This window comes from Colias philodice, chromosome 10 (assembly GCF_061535455.1).
Source record: "Colias philodice isolate Cphi_HAF_F1 chromosome 10, ilColPhil1 Martin Lab GWU primary, whole genome shotgun sequence".
NCBI classification, from domain to species: Eukaryota; Metazoa; Arthropoda; class Insecta; order Lepidoptera; family Pieridae; genus Colias; species Colias philodice.
Genome location: NC_143095.1, coordinates 8,803,556 through 8,826,779, shown reverse-complemented (window position 1 = coordinate 8,826,779; position 23,224 = coordinate 8,803,556). Strand labels below are relative to the sequence as shown.

The 23,224-nt window shown below is 37.2% G+C and overlaps 2 protein-coding genes across 2 annotated transcripts in view; both read left to right on the top strand.

Annotated features, from left to right (window-relative positions):
* The window catches only part of LOC149485350 (uncharacterized), a 49,366-nt gene that overhangs the window by 14,101 nt on the left and 12,041 nt on the right, over nucleotides 1-23,224 (top strand). Inside the window, exons 28-45 of the mRNA XM_089700155.1 lie at nucleotides 7,570-7,705; nucleotides 12,252-12,479; nucleotides 12,890-13,024; nucleotides 13,622-13,735; nucleotides 14,270-14,376; nucleotides 14,825-15,012; nucleotides 15,220-15,436; nucleotides 15,738-15,842; nucleotides 16,064-16,180; nucleotides 16,516-16,699; nucleotides 16,996-17,213; nucleotides 19,067-19,129; nucleotides 20,642-21,007; nucleotides 21,211-21,369; nucleotides 21,478-22,599; nucleotides 22,688-22,747; nucleotides 22,835-22,925; nucleotides 23,045-23,145. Coding sequence (XP_089556281.1) covers nucleotides 7,570-7,705; nucleotides 12,252-12,479; nucleotides 12,890-13,024; nucleotides 13,622-13,735; nucleotides 14,270-14,376; nucleotides 14,825-15,012; nucleotides 15,220-15,436; nucleotides 15,738-15,842; nucleotides 16,064-16,180; nucleotides 16,516-16,699; nucleotides 16,996-17,213; nucleotides 19,067-19,129; nucleotides 20,642-21,007; nucleotides 21,211-21,369; nucleotides 21,478-22,599; nucleotides 22,688-22,747; nucleotides 22,835-22,925; nucleotides 23,045-23,145 — 3,711 coding nt within the window. The remainder of the gene's footprint in view (nucleotides 1-7,569; nucleotides 7,706-12,251; nucleotides 12,480-12,889; nucleotides 13,025-13,621; nucleotides 13,736-14,269; nucleotides 14,377-14,824; nucleotides 15,013-15,219; nucleotides 15,437-15,737; nucleotides 15,843-16,063; nucleotides 16,181-16,515; nucleotides 16,700-16,995; nucleotides 17,214-19,066; nucleotides 19,130-20,641; nucleotides 21,008-21,210; nucleotides 21,370-21,477; nucleotides 22,600-22,687; nucleotides 22,748-22,834; nucleotides 22,926-23,044; nucleotides 23,146-23,224) is intronic.
* On the top strand, nucleotides 723-6,064 carry LOC149485351 (uncharacterized). The gene has a single exon (XM_089699658.1). It carries the CDS (start codon nucleotides 875-877, stop codon nucleotides 6,062-6,064), a length of 5,190 nt encoding a protein of 1,729 aa, XP_089555784.1. The 5' UTR covers nucleotides 723-874.

The following is a 23,224-nucleotide window of genomic DNA, read 5'->3' as shown; positions in this document are numbered from 1 at the left end:
ATGTCTATTACAGCTTTATTTTAATTTTTAATGTCAATGTGTAGCATTAAAAAAACTGAAATAAGATTAATACTCCAGTCAGTTAAGACAATCAATTCACAATAATTCCAAAAGTTTTCAAACTTCGGTCAAGTGAATGGTACATTGGGGCGACAATAAATCTCATTTTGCAACCTTGTCCGCAGTCCGGAACTGCAATTAAATTATTTTTTGCTGTATGGTCGTGAAAAAAATTCCAAAAGTTCTGCAAACTTGGGGAAGTTTTCGATATAATATTTCATATCACGTATTAAATTTGCAACCAATCTCAGTGTACGGAACATCTTTTGATATTGAATATTAATGTTTTTTTTTATTTATTAAACTGAATGAGGTTGCAAATTTGTAAATGTATCAGAATATATGTTTTCGAAGTTTGCAACCAAGTTCCAAAACTTTTGTAATTATTCCGAGACCACCTTACTCGAAAAAATGACCACGAATTAAAAATAATTATAAATAAACATGTTCCGGTCAACGAAAAAGGTTGCAAATTTATACAACTGTTCGGTATATATTTCCGATATCTGTGTCGAGTTTGCAGAACTTTTGGAATTTTTTTCACGACCATACAGCATGTTATGATTGTAAAGTGTAATTAGGTCAGTAGCAAATAAACGATCGTCTTGAGAGAACGCATTTTTATTTCAAGCCACAAGCATCATTCAAAACCAACCTTTATTGCAATAACATATGGTCCTTCGAGCCGGATAAGTTGCAGTGAGCAAATATAAGTTTGCAATATTGTGAATGTGAAAACAACAAGTCATCGCGCGACTGATTCATACAATTGAAGTTATAAGTTTTAACAACAAAATTATTTACAAAAGTAATTATGTCGTCGGTTGAACAATTATTAGAACAACTGGAGGATTGTGCTACTTTGATTAAAAAGGCTTTAATAAATCACAAAAAAGCCCCAAAAGCTAGATTAACAAAGGGATATTTGAAAGTGAGATCTCAAGTTGTAGACGATTATTGGTCAGCGTTTAAGGGTCTTCATGGATCTCTTCTAAAGTTAGTACCGCAACAGGAAAGGACAACATTACCATACTTCGTAAATGAAGAATATGACTTGTGCGAAGAACAATACATTTTGTTGAAGACAGAATTAACGGATTTGTTGGAATCGAGTTCAAGTACTTCGACGGCCGTAGCGGATTGTAAAGGAGAAGTGCAGTGGGTTGCGTCGGAAGCTAAATTACCTAGAATGGATTTACCAACATTTTCGGGTTGTTATGAAAATTGGCAAGTTTTTGAGGACTGTTTTATAACATTAATACATAATAATACCCATCTAAATAATTTTCAAAAACTACATTATTTAAAATTGTGTCTAACAGGCGAAGCTAGTGCTACATTGAAGCATTATCAAACTACTGAAAACAATTATATTCCAGCTTGGGATACGCTCAAAAAACGTTATAGTCATAAACGACTAATATTAAATGCATATTTAAAAAAGTTATTTATGCAAAAAAAGGTTCAAATTCAGTCTTCAAGTCAGTTAAAATCATTTATCGATGTAACTAAAGAATGTATTATTGGTTTAAAAAATATAGGGATTTGCACGGAGTCTTGGGATCCAATTTTGTTGTTTATTTCGTCTCAAAAATTAGACCACGAAACGCATAAAGAATGGGAAGATTACGTTAGTTCAACTCTCAACTTAACATCTGATGTATTTCCTACTTTCAATAATTTGGTTACGTTCTTAGAAGGAAGAATTCATGCTTTAGAGTTAACAACGACAGGCAATAGAACTTTAAAAGAACGCTCATATCATGTCGCGAATATTAATGATAAAATTTGTATTTTTTGCAACAAAGATAATCATATTCTTAGTCATTGTAAGGAATACGGGAAACTACAACCGAAAGAACGCAGCGCCTTCGCAAAATTAAAAGGTTTATGTTATAATTGTTTAGTACCGGGCCATACACTTATATATTGTAATCACAAGGCATCGTGCAGAATATGTGGTAAACGACATCATTCCCTCCTTCATGAACCTGGAAAGAAAAGCTTTACTCAAGAAGAAAATCAAAACTCGACACAATTATCTTTGCATACTAATGTAGAAGAACAACATGAAGAAGATGACATTTTAGAAGAGGTCAATGGTAGCGATGCTACAATAACTTCACACATGGCTACACAACCATCTACGGCGTTACTCGCAACTGCTATTTTACCTGTCAAGGGGACGTCAGGACAAGTATTATGTTTACGTGCTCTGATCGATCAAGGCTCTCAGGCGACGTTTATAAGTGAAAGAGCAGCTCAACACATAAAGGCAAAAAGGTTGCCTGTCAATGGAACAATATCAGGTGTTGGGTCCACATTAACAAGAACAAATCATATGATTCAACTTGAACTTGGTTCAAGGTATGATGATCAACTTAATCTGAAGGTTAATGCGTATGTTATATCTACCAAACTTACAACACAACTTCCAAATAAGTTAATACCAATTGGTGATTGGCCGCACATTCAGGGCTTAAATTTAGCAGATCCAAGTTTCAACAAGCCCGGGAAGATAGATTTATTATTGGGAGTCGAAGTTTACGCACAAATTATGCTAGGAGAATTAATTAAGGGTCCACCAAACACTCCTTGCGCTCAGAATACAATGTTAGGTTGGATTATATTTGGAAAAACAAACACACAATACGAAAACAATAACGTTATTTCTCTTCATTGTCTAGATGTCAAGATAGATGAAATGATGAAACTATTGTGGGAACTAGAACCAATAACTAAACGTGAATTAACACCTGAAGAAAGACGCTGTGAAGAAATTTATTCATCAACACATTCGAGAACTAAAGATGGAACATATATAGTGAAGTTGCCTTTGAAAAGAGACCCACCTATGGTAGTTCAAGGGAGAACAAGAGAAATAGCTTTAAAGAGACTAGAATATTTAGAGAAGCGCTTTGAAAAGAATAAAGAGTTGAAGGATGATTATGCTAAGGTGATTCAAGAATACCTCGAATTGAATCATTTAGAAGAAGTTTCCGAGGACGATAAAGATACTGCAGCTGTCTATCTTCCACACCATGCGGTCGTGAGAACAGACAAGGATACTACTAAAACAAGAGTAGTTTTCGACGCGTCATGTAAAGGTTTGAATAATGTGTCCCTTAACGACGACTTGATGGTGGGACCGATATTGCAAGAAGATTTAAGGTACCTAATTATGCGTTGGAGATTGAAACCAATTTGTTTTGTTGCCGACATAGAGAAAATGTACAGAGCAGTTATTGTTGAGCGTGACCATCAAGATAATCAAAGAATACTGTGGCGCAATAATCCAAGTGATGAGGTTCGAGACTATAGACTGCTGCGAGTAACCTTTGGCACAGCATCCGCACCATTCTTGGCCATTCGAACTTTGCATCAGGTAGCTAATGATGAAGGTAGAAATTATGATATCGAGTCAAAAATAATTAAGGAAGATTTTTTTGTAGATGATTTGATTTCTGGACGAGACACGGTGGACGAAGCTGTAGATTCTGCAAACAAAATAACACAAATATTAAATAATGGTGGCTTTTTGATCAAGAAGTGGTCATCAAACAGTGAATCGTTTTTACAACAATTGAAACCACTTCAAATTAATTCTGAAACAAATATAGATATAAAAACTGAAGGAATAATTAAAACCTTGGGACTTACCTGGAATCGGATCCACGATGAATTAAGATATCAATTAAAATTTAAAACTACACCTGAAAAACTAACTAAAAGGATAATATTAGCCGAAGCACAAAAATTATTCGATCCTCTTGGCTTTTTGGTTCCGACAATAATTCCTGCAAAAATAATTATCCAAAAACTCTGGGTTCAAGGCGTTGCTTGGGACGAAGAGACATCACCTGAAATAAAAAAGGAATGGTTAATATTAAGAAAAGGATTAGAAAAGGTTAATGAAGTGAAAATAAAAAGATGGTTACATACATTTAAGGATTCGATGAATACTATCACTGTTCATGGATTTTGTGACGCTTCTACGGTGGCCTACGCAGCAGCTGTGTATTTGAGAGTAATAATGAATGATAAACAAATACACACCGGGTTGATAGCAGCAAAGGCAAGAGTCGCTCCAGTTAAACCAGTTTCTTTGCCAAGATTGGAACTTTGTGGAGCTGTAATTCTTTCTAGGCTACTTAAACAAGTTCAAGAAGCACTTAGAATATCTAACAATCAAATTTTTGCATGGACAGACTCAAAGATAGTTATGGCATGGTTAACAGGTGACCCAGCTCGTTGGAATGTTTTTGTGAGCAATCGAGTAGTTGAGATAATAGATAATATAGGGAATAAAAAATGGCATCACGTAACATCGGAAAATAATCCTGCGGATATAGCAAGCAGAGGAGAAAACTTACCTGATCTAATAAAAAATAAATTATGGTGGAATGGGCCAAAATGGCTTCATACTGATGATATTCCCTTTGCAAAGGGTAATCCAGATTCAACGGACTTAGAAAGAAAGAATACTATTATGCTAAATTTAAAAATCGAGGACACAATTAAAAATACGCTAAAATTCGAAATATTTGATTCTTTACAGGAAATGCTACGAGTGATAGTGTATGTTTTAAGATTTTTGAATTACAAAAGGGGACAAATTACAACTGATAAAGGCATTAAGGTAATAGAAATGGAAGATGCATTAAAAAGAATAATAAAAATAGAACAAAGAAAGGATTTTGCAGAAGAAATAGAAAGGTTGAAGAATAAAAGAAATTTAAGCAAAAACAGCAAACTCCTTTCTCTGAATCCAATATTAGATGAGGCTCACATTCTCAGGGTGGGCGGTAGAATAAGACACGCGAACATACCTTTAGATTCGAAACACCCGATGATTCTTAGTTCCGAAAGCGATTTGGCCACGTTAATCATCGCAGATGCGCACAAGAAAACATTGCATGGGGGTTTGGAACTCACGTTAAACTATTTAAGAGCTCGTTTTTGGATTCTGAGGGTGAAGTCAACAGTCAAAAAATATATACATAAATGTATAATATGCGCTAAACTTAAAGCGAGTAGTAGTTGTCAACTTATGGGAGACTTACCTAAAGCACGAGTCACTCCAGCACGACCCTTCATAAATTCTGGTGTTGACTTTGCAGGTCCCTATGATATATTAATGACTAGAGCACGAGGTGTGAAAACTACAAAGGCATATATTTCTATTTTTGTATGTATGTGCACAAAGGCCATACATATAGAATTAGTAGGCGATCTGTCCTCACAATCGTTTATAGGTGCTTTCAGACGATTTGTAGCACGACGAGGCAGGTGCACAGATATTTGGAGTGATCAGGGAAGAAATTTTGTTGGAGCTAACAAGGAATTAGTAGAAGCATGGTCACAGGCTGGTCTCAATTTCAAGGACAACATAGCAGACATTCTAGCACAAGAGGGTACACAGTGGCATTTTATTCCTGCCTACAGTCCTAATTTTGGAGGTCTTTGGGAGGCGGGAGTGAAATCAATGAAATACCATCTCAAAAGAATATTAAACACAAATGTAACATTTGAAGAGATGACTACAATTTTGTGTGAAATTGAAGCTTGTTTAAATTCACGTCCACTGTGTTCAAAGGCTAGTAATGATATTGATGATGTAGATGTGCTCACACCTGGACATTTCCTAATTGGTGAAGCTCCAATTACTATCCCAACTCCAACCTTGTCAAATTTACAGACAAATTATTTATCACGATGGCAGCACACGCAAAAACTAGTACAAACCTTCTGGTATCGCTGGCAGTCGGAATATTTAACTCGACAGCAACAAAGACCAAAATGGCAAACAAAACAATCTGAAATGGACGTAGGAGATGTGGTTGTGATAAAAGAAGATAATTTACCACCCAGTAAATGGGCCCTTGGTCGCATTGTTGAGAAACATCCTGGAGAAGATGGTATTTGTCGAGTGTATAGCATTAAATATCGCGGTAAAATAATAAAACGTTCCGTTACTAAGTTATGCCAATTATCAATTAAATAAACAGTTAATGAATAACTTATATATAATAAGTTTGTTTATGTTTAATTGAACTTACCTTACCTATTGTATTGTTTTACATTGTAAGTTTTGTGTTAAAACCCGTTTTGGTGGGCGGCATGTTATGATTGTAAAGTGTAATTAGGTCAGTAGCAAATAAACGATCGTCTTGAGAGAACGCATTTTTATTTGCTACTGACCTAATTACACTTTACAATCATAACATGTTGCAATAACACAGCAAAAAATAATTTAATTGCAATTTTAACAATGTTCCGTACACTTAGATTGATTGCAAATTTAATACGTGATATGAAATATTATATCGAAAACTTTTCCCAGTTTGCAGAACTTTTGGAATTTTTTTCACGATCATACAGCAAAAAAATAATTTAATTGCAATTTTAACAATGTTCCGGACTGCGGACAAGGTTGCAAAATGAGATTTATTGTCTTCCCAATGTACTATTCACTTGACCGAAGTTTGAAAACTTTTGGAATTATTGTTAAATTTTCGATTTCGGATGTCGATTCTGACTGATCTATAAATATTAACCTAAAAAAGGAAATAATAAATTAAAACAGTTTAGCGTACATCCTTCCTCCTTCCTTTCCAACTGTCCACTCAGTTCCAATAAATATCTGTAATTCAATGGCGTCGTAAGCTGTGTGATTACTTTTATTTTAGCTTATTATCGAAGGACATCCGACACTCGATGCGCCTCCCGGACTCTCGTCCGCTGTATACGTAACGTTGTTTTTATTTTATTTTCGCTTTGCCTTGGTAGTGTTGGCTTTAATATTGGAAACGGCTGGTTGTGGTGTGCTAACAGTTCTAACATTAGTTTTAATTATTATTGTTTGTTATATTATGTTGCAATGTTACGCTCGTATGGGCTGTGTATTAGATTTAAGCGAGGTTGTAGTGTAATATAGATGTAAGTCAAATACTAATTAGTTATCCGATTGTCATACAATTGTAAAATATATTTGTGAACATAATTTTTGTGAATAATTAAATGCATTATGGACATCTATTGTAATAAAGCGAAGTTAACTTTTAATTCAAATTCAACTCTCATTAATCTTTATTGTATCTGCTATCGGAAAAAATGCATGAGTATTGGCAATCTACATTGAAAATACTAAGTTTATTAACTCGACTGAAAATGACTTTCTTTAACACAAACTATAATAAATGTATATTGTATATACAAAATAACCACGCCTTTTATGTATTTAATGTAGTGAAATGCAACAAGCATGCTCACGTTTTTATAGAAAATTCGATATCTACAGTAAAGTAAATTCAATTCACAATACTTGGTTTTGGAAGTAAGCACAATATGTTAAAACTATTGAATAGCAGCATGCGGTCTGTAGACAAGATGAAAATTAAAGTTGTGTGAATACAGTCTACAAAAAGGTATAATATAAAACTGATAATTCGACATATTTTATATCCTCATATAAGTGTGAATACAATTAATATGGTATTTATGATATAGGACCAAGAGCGGGCTTGTAACCAACAAAGGAGTGCTCGTGAAGCGGAACAGGAACGACAGTGGAAGCAGTTACAGCAGATGCGGCAGCAACAGACGCAACAACAACAACAGATCATACACGATCAGAGGATACAAGGTATCTTTGAACTACGCACTACGTGCTTATTAAAAGAATGTTGTTATTCACTTACATCTGTACATACATATAACCTTTTCTGAGTAGTAGGAAAAATTGCCATTGGCTAATGAAACTTTTTTTTTTTTTTTTTTTTTTTTTTTTTTTTATTAAATAAGGTTGCTAATTAAAATAGCACCTTATACAAATTACAATCTAGCCTACAAGACTAATAAGTAATTTTATGTTAACCTAAATTTCTAAATAACTTATTCTAAGAGAGTGTCCATTGTCACTTGCTTAGTGTCTGTTAAGGGGAAGTAAGTCACTTTGCTCGTGTGCTTTGGTATACAGATAATTGTCACTGTTCACTTTTCACTTATCACTACACTAACTCAAAAGGTTTAGTCCTTTTTAGTCTTCGCACTAGGTCCGTGGTATCAAGGAGCTGGATAGCCTCAACATTCACGTGATGATGAAGTCGATGTTGATGAGCTTCTGCATGTTTTTGAACAATTTTGTCCACGGTGTCCACTTTTAGGTCACGGTGGAGGTCACCATTACGGATGTACCAGGGGGCATTTACAATGTCTCTCAGTACTTTATTTTGGAAACGTTGTATTATGTTAATGTTGCTTTTTTTGGTACAGCCCCACAGCTGAATACCATACGTCCATACTGGCATGAGGACTTGTTTGTATATGAGAAGCAGTGGCGGTACGTTCATACAAGCCGAAAAGCCCGGCTTGCCTTAGAAATTCGCTACGAGATAGGAAAATAACCAAATTCACGTTTGAATATTCGCGCGCAATGAGCAGTTCATAATTTGCTCCGAAATTCAATGAAAACTCACCTACAATATAATATACACTGGTCATCAAAAAAATCGACCCACCTGCATTTTTACGGAAAATTGCGGTTTTCTTACAAACTAAAGAAAAAATTTGTTTGGAAACTGAACTGATTAATTAAACATGCATATTTACACGAATATAAACATATAAAATCATTAACATCATAAAAAAAATTGTCAATTTCGAATAAAGATCAAAATCCTCAATTTTCAGCTTTTTCTTTATTTAATTTCAAATGCAGTTTATTTTGTAATCATGAAACTTATGATCATATTTCCTTCGAATTTATACTCAGTACTTTCTCTTCTTTCTGGAATGATAGCCTGCGTTCACCATTTTAAAGAAATAATCAAGATTTTGATGGTCTCTTGAGGAATTCATTATCATTCTTCCCTCATGGCGGTTTTCAGGTCTCCTATTGTTGTAGGGGCTGAATTACGAGCTCTAAGCTTTATTTTTTGAGTGTCCCACATGTGCTCTGTAGGTTTCAAATCGAGACTTTTTGCTAACCAGAGTGTAACTCTAATGCGGACCTCTTTTAAATACTGGATCACGATTCGCTCTACGTGTTTCCGAGCATTATCATGCATAGACTCAAAGTTTTTGCAGATACAGCCGGCATATTACACCATATGATAGTCCAAAACCTCGGTAATGTATTGAACAGCATTTAATGAGCATCTTTTTATCGTCAAGCTCCGTGCGTCTTGTCAAAGAAATGCCACTCTAGAACTTTACACAGCCTCCATCATAATCGACCGTTTCTCTTACCTAGCACTGAACAAATCGTCCATCTGGTCATTGCATGACATAAAGACGTCTATCAGCACCATATAAAGTCATTCGCATCTTGTCACTCAAAAGTACTGACTCCCATTGGCCTATAGTCCAGTTTACGTGATTTCGAGTCAATTGAAGTCTGGTTTGTCGATAGCTGTGGCTGATTGTGGCCCTGTTTCTGGCTCGTGTGGTCTTAGGTTCTACTCCTAAAGTCTTCTTCTAGCAGTTCTGTCATTTATACCCACCTCCTTATCTTCACGCAGGCGTCACTAGAGATCTACACCAGACAGATGTCGATTTTGTAGAGTTGATTACATTATCTAGGGGTCGTCCCTTTGAGTTGCCGCCTTATTTCTTGCAGATCAATATTTTCATCGATACTGCCCAGTCTCTAGAAACCTTTGGTAAACTCATCGAACTGCAAAACAGCTCAGATTTTACTTTTTAGCCACGGCAAGTTGACATAACCCCTGTTTTAGTAGAGCCACAGTTTGGGCCCCCTCAGCTACAGTAGTATCCATTATTTTGAGACAAAATTTATCAAAACTACAGCATCAATTATTAAACTTAACGTAATAAACAAGAGATCCCGAAAAAAGTCATTTTTGAACTGGGAACACGGGCATAATTTGTCCCGCCGTAAACCGTCAAATCAACACTGTACAGTATTTCTGTATAAAAATTTGTTCAGAATCATTAAGTGCAGTAAAATTTACGACAAACATAATGATAAGCATGTTATCAGACCCTTACAACAAAATACAACAATATAAGACGACTTATTTGTGAAATAATCGATAAATAGCAAACATAGTGTAGGTGGGTCGATTTTTTTGATGACCAGTGTATAATACGCCTAGCATAAAACAATGACGAATTCGAGTAAACTTTTAATTTCATCCTTCTTCCTATCAGAATAAGGTCGTACCTTTTATTTTGACGTTACAATCTAAATTGGATGGATTATAACATGTAGTTGTCTCGCTTGCACGCGTGGGCTTTTACCGGGCTTTGCGCTCATCTCTTCTAACGTATGAAATTTCGTCTAAGTAGCTACATACCTAGCCATAGAATTCTATAGCAATCTGTATGGAAAATAAAGCCACGATAAAGCCCGGCTTTAACAGTGTGAAGATAGTTACGATTGCGCGAACGAACGTCGTGAATATTATTGTTATTAGGTATAGTTTGTTTGAGCGGGTGATTATATCGGTGTAATTTAGGTTATGTTTTTCGAATTTTGTGATAAAATGAGTGTCGCGACAGCAGATTGTGTTGTAAATTGTGATGGTTTGCTTTGTGCTCAGCGGGGGAAAGGTAAAATCATTAAACTTTACTGAAAAACATCAATTAATTTCTTCATAAAAACCAACTCCCGATTTGTGCATTACCCAAACAGCTAGTTAGTCACATAAACGAAATTTTAATTAAAATATGTTTACGAATTAATCGATTTCATGAATAAGAATTGCTTAGAAGCCCCAGCTGTTGATTCTAGTTATGATTTCTGCTAGTAGGTATAAGGAAGTTCTTCCACGGAGCGTGCTTTCTCATCGTTAAATCGAATTCATAGGTACGTATTTAAGAAATACACAAGGCCAAGAACGCCTTATTGAATTATCAATAATTGAAAGTTGTTAGGTAATTGAATTCTAAAACAATCACCTACTTTCTTCCGATTCCGATTCCGATGTTAGGTATAAAATATTTCCTTCAGAAGATCGCCGTTTTGAATTATTAGAATATAAATGATCTGTTCAATTTTATTAATAATATAATGTCATACAGTTTAATAATTATAATTTATCGATTTTAATGATAAACGTTTGACTCAACTGTTAGCGGGCGCGCGTGAAAATTTAGAAGATTTGATTCGGTAATTACACAGTATAGGTACCTTAGGAAGGTTTCTAATTCAAGAAAAGGGTACCCAGCAAAAACTTTGAAAACTTTGGGCTTGCCCAGTCCTTACACCCTAGGCACGCCACTGATGAGAAGCTTATTATGTATCGACAACTGGGAGTATCTTCCAAGAAGCCAATACAATTTCTTATAGCGCAAGCCTAATTCTTCTCGCTTCTTCTTGACGTGAGCCTTCCAGCGTAGCTTAGCGTCAAGCGTCATACCAAGGTATTTCGCCGTGTTAGCATAAGGTATTTGTTGGCCATTAAGGAGTATCGGGACAATCTGTGTTCTTTTGTTTGTAAAATTTATGTGAACGGATTTTGATTCGTTCAATCTTATCCGCCATTTCCGAGTCCATTCATAGACCTGGTTCACAGCTTCTTGGACTTTATCTCCTGCTTCCTGGTAAGTGATGCCTGTGGCCATGATAGCAGTGTCGTCAGCAAATGTTGCAGTAATGTTTTTTTCTAATACTGGGATGTCACACGTGTACAAAAGGTATAGGATGGGACCTAAAACACTTCCTTGTGGCACACCAGCTCGTATTTCCTTGAGGTCCGAGAAGGCATCGTCTTGTCGAACTCTAAAGACTCGATTGGTTATATACGATTCTAAGATATCTGAAATTTGTTTTGGTAGCATTGTTCTTATTTTATGAATGAGACCTTTGTGCCAAACCTTATCAAAAGCCTGTGCGACATCTAAAAACACTGCTGAACAGACTTTCTTTTCTTCAAACGCTAATGAAACTGTTTTCATTTTTAGTCTATTTGTTAAACTTTAATTCCATGCAGTCGTTTTTGTGTATCGCAGATGACTGGCAAAAATCAAACAAAAATTATAATGGGATACAAATTTTTCTTCAAAAGATAGTTTAATTTATTCTATGGTGTAAAATGGTCTATAGTCACCGTTTTATCAGTTTAATTTATATATTTTACAAAGCACAACACTATTTTTTTTATAAACATCATAATCAATTTTTTACTAAAATGTACGTAACTAACGTACCACATTCAATTTTCAAGCAGCGATGCAGCGCTTACGCACGGACGGCAGCCCCCCATCTGGTGCTGTTGGCCCGCTCCCCACCACAGTACTAACAGCACCCACACAACCCGTAAACGCGCCTGAAGCGCCTCGAAGCGCTTTTCCTGCTCAACGGTTTCCGCTGCATTATGCAAACGCGGACGATAATATTAATAGGCAGTTGAGGGAACTGCTGCAGCGACACCCGGAGAAGATGTGGCCGCCGCGTGAGTAGATTTAATATGACTACAAAATCTACTACTCATATTAATTTGACTGTGTATTATTTTGTAGTCAGTAATATTACAAAAAAGTCTTGCGAGATTGATTTTAAAGAAGTAAAATTTGAAATATAAAGAAACACAATTTATTCTATTGTGATGTTTAAAATTAAGAAGTAGTAATAAAACTAAAATAAACAATTAATTTATAACATAAACAGAAATTAAAATATTCAGTTCCTGTTCTGTTTGAAATGCAAACAGATTATCTCGTATGTACCAATGAATGAAAAAATTGTGTTGTAATTGATTTCAATTTCTTAATCAAATAGAATGTATAAAACTATAAAATAAAACAGAAAGGTTAACGGTCAATGCTGTATCTATCGTTTAACCAATAATGTTTCTACCTACAGAGTCTCACGAAGAGGGCGAAGGCGCGGGTTTCCGTTTGCCGCTCCCCGTGGGTGGACACGTGCTACGACCGCGCGCGCCCGCACTGATGCACAGGGCGGACCAGCAGCCGCAACGTGAGCGCATGTTTAACGCTTGTATGCATTTATAGTAGTTACAATTATAGCTAATTTGTAAAATTCATGTAGTATTTTAGATTTTTGACAGCAATAATAATAGTAAAGACATTGTACAATTAGAATGATGATGATCAAATAAGTATTATAGCTTCTAAGAGCGTAGACGCACTATGCGGGTAGCCGCATTGCGGGTAGCCGTCCGGCTGACCGCAATCACAATTATGTACGTAATATTCATTTCTATGCGCACTGCGATGCGGCTACCGCAGACCGCACAGTGCGCATAGAAATGAATATTACGTACATAATTGTGATTGCGGTCAGCCGGACGGCTACCCGCAATGCGGCTACCCGCATAGTGCGTCTACGCTCTAACTCGTGCTCTTTCTTACCCGGTCCCCTCCTCACCGCACATACCTAGGGCGCGGCTTACCAGTCAAGCTACACATTTTTTTTACATATGACAATTCAAATAAAGTTCTATCAAATTCAAATTCATTTATTAATTGATTGAACACATGTTTGAATTTATCTTTGGATGCTTTGTTGATTTATCGTATTTTGTAACCAATATGGTATGAGAATCTTATCTTATATAATATATACTTTTCGCAGTGATAATGCATCAACGTCTTATGACGCCAGACGGTCAACAGCAGCAAAACATGGCCAATGTAGCGGCTCAGCAAAATATGGAGCAGAAACAAAATATCCAGTCGCAAGCCAACAGTCAGTACTCCATTTTGTTTATTGAACTGAAACTTCTTTATGCCGCGTCGAGAGTAAAATTTCAAGGTCGCGTCATGGCAATACCGTCGTGTCGTGGAGTAAGGCGACGATTTTGGTATCTTTGAATCTTGCCAGAGAAATTTCACTTCTGATGCGTGTGCACGGCACACACGCCCTTTTATATTATTTATTAAATTCTCGAGAAATTTAAACATTTTAATGCATCTATTAGAGATACATTAAATAAGCAGACTATAGTGAAATAATTTGTCATAAATTTTGATAAAATACATTCATTTTTCCTCCATTTTCGTTCTACAAGTTGACTTAAGACATTATCAATTTGTTTTTATAATGGAGGAGAGTAAATGGCAAGTGTTTAAAACCACAATTTAATTGGAAAATCTGTACAACAGGTTTTGTGCTTATGAAGTTTGCCAACAATTTAATTTTACGCAATGTAACGTTGTCTTTTGAATTTCATTCTTATGTGTATCGAGATAGAATAGATAATGGAACGGAATATTTTTATAGACTCAAGTGGAGATAACAAAGAGGATGGTGCTCCAGATCAGGGCAGTGATGAAATGGATATAGGTGATATGGATAAATTGGAACAGGACCCTGGCAATATAGGCGAGGTAATAATTTGGGAGACCTGTAAACATATTATTCAATGTATTGTAATAATTTCATATTCGCATTTGTAGTTCTAAATTAATAAAATTTCAGTACATGTTTTAATTAATAAAATATATTGTTTTGAATGTCCACCAACTGAATCTTTGTATGAATATAAAATTTTCTTCGTGAGACTTCAAAGTGAGGTTTAAAAAATAAAGATTTGTTTTATTTTGACGTGATAACGTTTTTAAAATCGTTTTAGTCGGGTGACATGTTCAGAAACTTGTGTCACACCAAAACCTCACGAGCGCGATCGCAGGTATAACGAGAGAGAGACGGACCGATCTCCCGTCTCATCTCGAGCGCTGCCACCAATAAGACGTTATCACGTAAACATCTCGATCGTAAACCTACTTTACAAACAACCAATTTTTTTTTATCGACTCCATATCTTTATTTCACTAGGTGGATATTTTGACTGGTCTGGGTGCGGAAGACGATGAGAAGCTTCTAGAATCCCTAACAGCAGAGATTGGGGAACAATTCAATATACTGGAGTATGCAGATCCAGAATTAGCGGCATTGCACGCGGCTGATCACCTGTTAGACTCGCTTGATCTGCCCGATGATCATCATAATACTAATACTAGACGGTAAGTTAAATGATCTAGAAAAATAAATTATTTTGAAGTGTTGAATGTAAATGCTTCCTGTAAATGATTTTGAAGAGTTAAAAGTAAATGCTTCCAATATTCTTAATAAACAATTTTTGTGTGTAAAATAGTTATATTATATGATTTTCTTAAAGTTAGCCCATTCTCGTGTGTTTAATTTTGAATTATTGAACTACGATTTCGCAGGAACGATGGTGACCAAAAATCCGATAACAAAATGAGCAATGAATTGCAAAATGCTGTAAAGAACATTGAAGCAAAACCGGAAATTAAATCTGAGCTTGTCGAAGTTAAGTCGGAAGTGGTGGAAATGAAGACGGAAGTAAATACACAAAATCCGGGGCAAATGTTCCAAGATGGCGTCCAAAGAGTCATTACGCATAGCCAACAGCTTGCTTTACAGGTAAGTTAACTTTCAGACATGTCCACGCTATATCTACACTAATATTATAAAGAGGAAAACTTTGTTTGTTTGATTGTAATGAATAAGCTCATAAACTACTGGACCGATTTTAAAAATTCTTTCACCATTCGAAAGCTACATTATCCACGAGTAATATAGGATAGGTTTTATCCCGGAAATTCCACGGGAACGGGAACTATGTGAGTTTTTCTTTGAAACCGCGGGCGGATCCGCCGGCGGAAAGCTAGTATATTTATAATTTGAAGAATCCAGTATATCATGATATGGATGTGTATTTCAGAGTGCAATGCAAGCCATCAAAGCTGAGGTAAAACCTGAGGCAGATGACAGTAAGCCCGAAGGCGAATGGCAAAGACCAGTATTTTCACAAATGTTTGGAGTACAGGTAATGTTTACATTGCGTACTAGTTTTTATTTGTTTTTATTAATATTATTTTTACTACACATAATTGTTTAATTTATCTTGTGTAGTGGGTGGTGATAGTATAATATAATGATGATTCATACATGCTTGTGAAAGTTTAGTTCTTTGTTCAAATATGAATTTTCTGACTATGGAATATTCTAACGGAGTTATTGTATTGAATAAAAAATATATTTCCTTAGCAGCAGCAGCAACAACAACAACAGCAACAGCAACAAGTAGCTGGTGCGCGTGCGCAACTCGCACCAGGCGCGAGACCGCAGCTGCAGTTTTCGTCTCATCACATGCACTTTGCTCAGGTAAGAAATACACAAAAAATTTGTACGAGAATATTAAGTAATAAATAAATAAATAAAATATTAGAAGAAACTATTCAAATATGTTATTGGCGCACACACCGCGCGCCATCTATGGGATGGTTAGTTAATCATCTCAATAGATGGCGCGCGGTGTGTCCCTTAGACACATAAAACTGAAAGAATAGAATATATTCGATTGCGCTGGTGGGTCACGAGTGGCTGAGTTGGTCGGGCATCCGCCCCGGAAAGGCGCGGAAGAATGCGGGATCGAGTCCCGCCTCGTGATCGAATTTTTTCTATTCTTTATAAATGTATATAAATGATCAATTGTGCAGGGCAACTCGAGCGTGTCGAGCGCTCACGCGGCGAGCATAGTGAGCGCGATGACAGCGCAGGTGCAGGCGGCGCTGGCGGCGGGCCGCTCCATCGCGCCCGGCACCAAGCTGCTCGGCGCGGACGGCGCCGTCGGCGTCGTGCGCCACGACCGCTCCGTGCTGCTCACCGCGCTGCCGCACTCCGGTAACCCGGCTGCTCGGATATATAGCCTATTATAGCCTTCCTCGATAAATGGGCTATCTAACACCGAAATAATTTTTCAAATCGGACCAGTAATTCCTGAGATTAGCGCGTTCAAACAAACAAACTCTTCAGCTTTATAATATTAGTATAGACTTACAGTTTTACATATGTAAGGATATACTAAAACAACAAATAAACGTTAAAAACACCCTGTATAGTGTAATACACAAATTTTGTTAAAAAAATTGTCTTAAAATATAGGTTTTTATCATGCTTTAATAAAAATATGTCCACAGCAACGGCAGGCGTGGCCCGCGCAGCACCACCTCCGTACCCGGGAGTTCGCGCACTGAGCGCGGGCGGGCAGGCCCCGCCCCCCGCACAGCACGCACCACACCACGCCCCTCAACACCAACAACACCAACAACAGCAACATCAACAACAACAACAACATCAACAACATCAGCAGCATCAGCAACACCACCAGCCGCCGCCGCCGCCCTACCCGCAACAGGTATGCGTTGTACGCACTATGTGATTGTTAGTTACGTACGTACAGGTTCCATGTATATGAAATTGGATATAAACAGCTTGTTGAAAATTTTATAATAGTGATAATATTTTAGGTGTAGTTACTAATTAAATTAATTTTTGATAGCATTTTTATAAATGTAAAATATATTTTTGACAATTTGAAATTTACGACTTTTTTGTTACTGGTTGACTGATTCACCAATGGTGTTGAAAATGAAAAAAAAATTCGATCAAAATCTATTGGTTACCTACATCTTATGAGTTATAAAAAATAACATTACGACAAGAAAGAAGAAACTGCATAATTTTCATATATATGGAAGACCTTAAAATAACTACGATAATATTTAGCTAATAACGAATAAATTTTTGAGGAATAATCATTCTAAAAGTAAAAAAATGTCATGATAAATTGTGCATGTAGTATTTGAAAATTGAAAGTTTAAATGTTTAGAATTGAATTTATTTTTGTAATAATTTAAAAACAAATTCAAATGCTTTAATTGTATGGCTGTGTAATGGTGATCTACAATGTACATGTTTAAAAAAAAATGTCCATTTTGTTAAATTTTTGTATGAAAGTTTCAATACAATATTTCGAATTTTTGTCACATGTCAGTGTAGGTCACTGTATTTTTTTAAATCGCTTCAATTTGATCGGCTTGCAATTACATATTTTCATGTTGAGAGATAATTTATCCAGAGCAATATTAATTTGAATGTGCTTTGGTGGAGGTACGATTTATTATTTATGTAAGTTGAATACGAGAATTATGCTTGAGTTATATCGGCGAAGTTGAACTAATATTGCATGGGTCTGCACTCCTCAATAATACAAACATAATTTTTAAAAATGAGGAAAAAACTTTGTTAAAATTTCAATTTCATTTATCAAGAGTATAATGTGCGAGGAATGCAGATGTCAATTATAGTATACGATTACGACACTATATATAAATATATATAAATAGCTATTCTCCTCATCGATATTCTATGAAATATATATTCTTTATTTAGTCGAATGAAAAGCAACCGAAATTCATAAGTATTTGAACTTAGAACCAATAAAAAATATTGACTAACAACTTCGAATACATCAATTCAGAATTTCTTACGCCGTTAGTACACCGACGCATTCGCGAGCGGCAACGAAACAACGAAAAATCTGTCAGTAGTATGGCAGGTTTTCGCATATGATATGTCTCACTCTAGCACATAGATAGATGAAATAGTTGCGTCCTTGTCAGTATTGTTTCGCAAGGAACTGCGAAATGGCCATTACACAGACGCATTGCGAAAAAGTTGCGAAAACATTGCTGTTTACTAACGTTCCGCAGATATTTCGCTACGCAGTAGTTTCGCAGAGATTCGCTGCCGCACGCGAATGCGTCGGTGTACTAACGGCGTTATACAGAATTTATTTTGTAGAAAATTCACAAAATTGGTTTCATAGTTTGCATTTTAGCCAACAATCTTTCGTATAAAGCATTATAAATAAATAATTTTCAATTCTTTTTTTAGTTATTATCAATAGGCATTCTCGCTAAAACTAAATTAAATTAAATTTATTTATTTTCTCATCACAAATGTACAATCAACACATACATTGTTAATCTATATATCTTAACACTAATATATGTGAGAGACTGGTGCCCGCGATAAGTACCTATAAAATACTTGTGTTACGGGTCACCAGGCCCCCAAGCATTAACAATCACATCTATCAGATAAACAATGAACGTGAAAAAAAAACTGTTCGTATATAGTGTCGTAGTATACGGTTAGGCGATACATGCGTGTTGTTTGCATGTCGGTGATTGGTTGTGGCGTCAGATGGCGTATGAGATGTGCGAGGCGTGGCCCGACTGGCTGCCGCGCCGCCCGCTGCTGCTGCAGGTCAGCCCTCACAACCCACACCCACACCCTCCCTTAGACCTCACTCTATACCTTATTTAATTTAACTTTACTAAACTTTTTACAGACATACCACTCCTATAGAAATCACTACTCTATACCTTATCGAATTTAATATACTTTATTACAGACACCACTCCTATAGAACTCACTCTATGAGATTAATCAGACACACTACACCTGCACATCTAACTCTGTCTCACTACCTTATCGAATTTTACTTTACTCAGCTTTTTACAGACACACCACTCGTATAGAACTCTCTCTATGAAATTCAGACACACTACTCCTGTAGACCTCACTCTATTAACTCTGTATCTTATTGAATTTAACTTGACCAAACTTTTTACACACACCACTCGTATAGAACTCAGTCTGTACTCTATACCTTGTGGAATTTTACTTTACTGAACTTTTTACTTCATTCAGATTGTATGATTCAAATCAATAGACACAACCACTTCTTTAGATCTCTCTGTGTATATGAGATGGATTTTTCACATTTTAAGTACTTACTGAATACAATCTTTAAACACTTTTCATAAACACTACTTTTTAATTGCTGTCAATACGAAAAGACACGTAGAATCCTCTGCGCACTTTTAGTAAGATTACTCCTATACTTTTCCCTCCTTACTTCCTTTTTAGAGGGCCTTGACACTGCTAATTATTCTTTAGTGCTTTTTCTGAGCTTTTCCGCACGCAAGCTTACTACTAACCATTGTACCTTTTCAGCATCTTCCCCTAAAACTACACTAACTTGCTCTTAAACTACTAATTAATTATTAACACAAAAATCTCATAATACGGTGGCACGTAAATAATACAATTCATTGTTTCACATGTATAATATGAGCGCGCGGTGGTGGAAATCAAATAACTTCGATAGTTTTAAAATACACTTTTATAATATTTGCAGGAAAACACATTTATTTCGTTTCAATTACAGATATACTTTAATTTTGATTTTGCCTTTTTTACCAAACAAATACTACGGTTTATCATACCAGTTAGAACTAACGGTATTCGTCTTATGCTCCCGCTACCATAACAAATTTTACAATTTTTAATATGTATTAATAATTGTTTTGCATTAGAAAAATTATGTTTTGTTGGCACCATGTATTAGTTTCACTTTATTAGAAGTATTAGTTTATTCTCAATATTCTGAATAAATGTCGTATTTGAATGTTCGCAATTTTGCACCAAATTTAGCAAATAATGTAGTTACAACATTGTATTAGTAGTATTGAATGTTTTACATTGCGAACCACGAATGTAATATGTATTTACTATCGAACCTCAAGGAGACTGAAAGATAGCTTTTTATATTACGAGAAACTGTAGAATATTCTTACGTTGTCTGAATTAAAAGCTTTAACAAAAACATTAAAAACCGCGCTAACATATTATGAGACGATAGAGACGGTCGTCAAACGTATGGCGGTCGCCGCCGTCCGAGAAGCGATATGAAAGCAAACATTTAACCATCAGAACGTAAATCAGGAGCAACCGTTGCTTCTGGAGGAGCTGTTGGAGCAGGAGAAGCGCGAGCAGGAGCGGGAGGGGGGGGATTGGGGAGTGAGCGGCGCGGGCGGGGCGCTGGGCGCGGGTGTGGGGCCGGGCGCGGGGCAGGGCGCCGGGCAGGGCGCCGGGGCGGGCGCGGCGCCCCCGGCCGTGCCGCTGTACGGCGGGGCGCCGCCGCCCGCGCCCCCGCCGCCGCCCGAGCGCGCCGCCAGCGAGGCCGACGTGCACGCGCGCCACCTGTACGAGCAGTGGCTCAAGAACTACAACGCGTACGCCGCCGATCAGCTGCGGTACTACGAGGCGGAAGTGCAAAAACTCCGCAAGATTCGCAAGGTGAGTGCGCCGTAGTGAGCTTTCGTGTTCGTGTGCTTTGTAGTCGCGTGGTAGCCTCCTCCGACTCCCGGTTTTAAGATTCCTATTTTCAGGTACCTTTTAAATAATTAGTTCACTTGTGATAACCGAATGTTTATGTGTACTAACGGGTCTCTCGGGTCGTATCGCTTTTGCCGTATGTACATATTCGTGTAACGTTTCAGTCCCTGAACAGCAAGCAGCGCCAGTTGAGGAAGTCGGGCAATGAATTGATGCCGAATGATGCAGCGGAGCTTCAGCGCGTCTCGACCGAACAGCAAGCATTACAGAAACATTTGGAAGCTGCCAGAAAACAGGCGAGGCAGCACAGCATGCTTATGCAGGTTCGTAATATCATGGATAGCATAATATGTCATTATGACAATGTTTCTTATTCGTTATGCATAACATAAAATCACAAAAAAAAATAACGATAAATAATATTTTTATAGGAATACGAGACGAAGCAACGTCAACAAAATCCTCAGCTTGCACAGCAAACGGTTATTAATCAACAACAAATCTCATCAAATCAAGGCGCCTTCAATCAAAACCAAAATATCGGACAATCGCCACAATTACAGCAACAAGCTACAATAAATAGATCTATGCAAATAGGATTGCAGGGCTCGTCTATTCAGCAACAACAAACTCTAATACGTACCCAACAAACGCTTCTTACTTCTGATGGCCAGCCATTGCAGCAGCAAAGAATTGGTTTGGTGACGTCACCACTTAACGCTCAAGGGAGAATTCTTCAAGGAGGCCGTACCCTTGTCATAGAACAAACAGGAGCACCCCAGCAGCAATTGGTTCGACAGTTACCCGGCGTACAAGAGCGGGCTCAATCTGTTGGAGGAATTGTACAATTCGGTCAACAGCAATTGCGAAACACAATGCCACCAGGCAGTCAAACACCGCGACCAGCTGGATCACGACCTGCAATGTCACCACTACACGTACAATCTCCACACTCTCAGTCGCCGCTACACTCTATAGCTCCTCAGTCGCCTTTGCATCATCTAACTTCGCCGATGCAATCGCCTTTGCATTCGCAGCAATCCCCGCTGCATCACACGTCCCAGTCGCCGTTGCATTCATCGACTCAATCTCCTCTCCACACGCAACAGTCGCCGATGCATTCGCAACAATCTCCTATGCACGTACAAGCGACTAGCCATCCACAACAGAGTCCAATGCATCCACAGCAGAGTCCGATGCATCCTCAACAGTCTCCGATCCACCAACAATCGCCGATGCATTCGCAAAATCAAATGACTGCGCATTCACCGATGCATCCGCAGCAGAGCCCGATGCATCCGCAACAGAGTCCGATGCATCCTCAACAGAGCCCGATGCATCCTCAACAAAGTCCAATGCATCCGCAACAGAGTCCGATGCACCCACAACAAAGTCCGATGCATTCTCAGCAGTCGCCTATGCATATACAACAATCTCCTATGCATACGCAACAGTCGCCGATGCAATCTTCAATGTCACCGCAACATTTCTTGCAACAGCTTCAAGCTCAAAGGACGAGTCCCCAATTGCCGACACCCAGTCGCAGTCCCCAGGTATAAAACATTTATTATATGTAACTGATATTATTGTTTTCACTATTTCAATGATTGTAACATAACTATCGATTTTTTTACTTTACAGATTTATCAACAATCACAAATACAAAGTCCGGTGACTTCGCATTCACCTCAACTACAAAATGTATGTACTATGTATAAATTTCTTACAAATTTCGAATTTTATAATTGTCTTTCTTGTGAATAGCACTGATAAATTTTTTGATTTTAGAGCGATTATGGTTCGGGAAGATTTCCTCGACCGGCCCCAGGATGTTCACCTCTTCCAACTCGATTTGCTAGACCACCGCATCACCAACAAGGTAATTGATAAATATTTTAAACACTCAAATATTATATTATATTATTATTGCCTGAAATGAGGATGTCCTCAAAAGGACGGAAGGAAGGATGACCTAAAAATAATTTTATTTCTGTTCAGGAATGAGAGTTGGAGTGCCATTTGGTTCTCGACAGCAAACTTCACCACTAGGCAGTCCACAACCGTTGCCTTCGCCAGGAAATACTTCAAATGAAATTGCTGTAAGTAATGTTTTTTGATTTTGAAAGTTTATTGAAATATACATTGAAAGTTACTTTTCTATTCTACGTAATGTGCTTT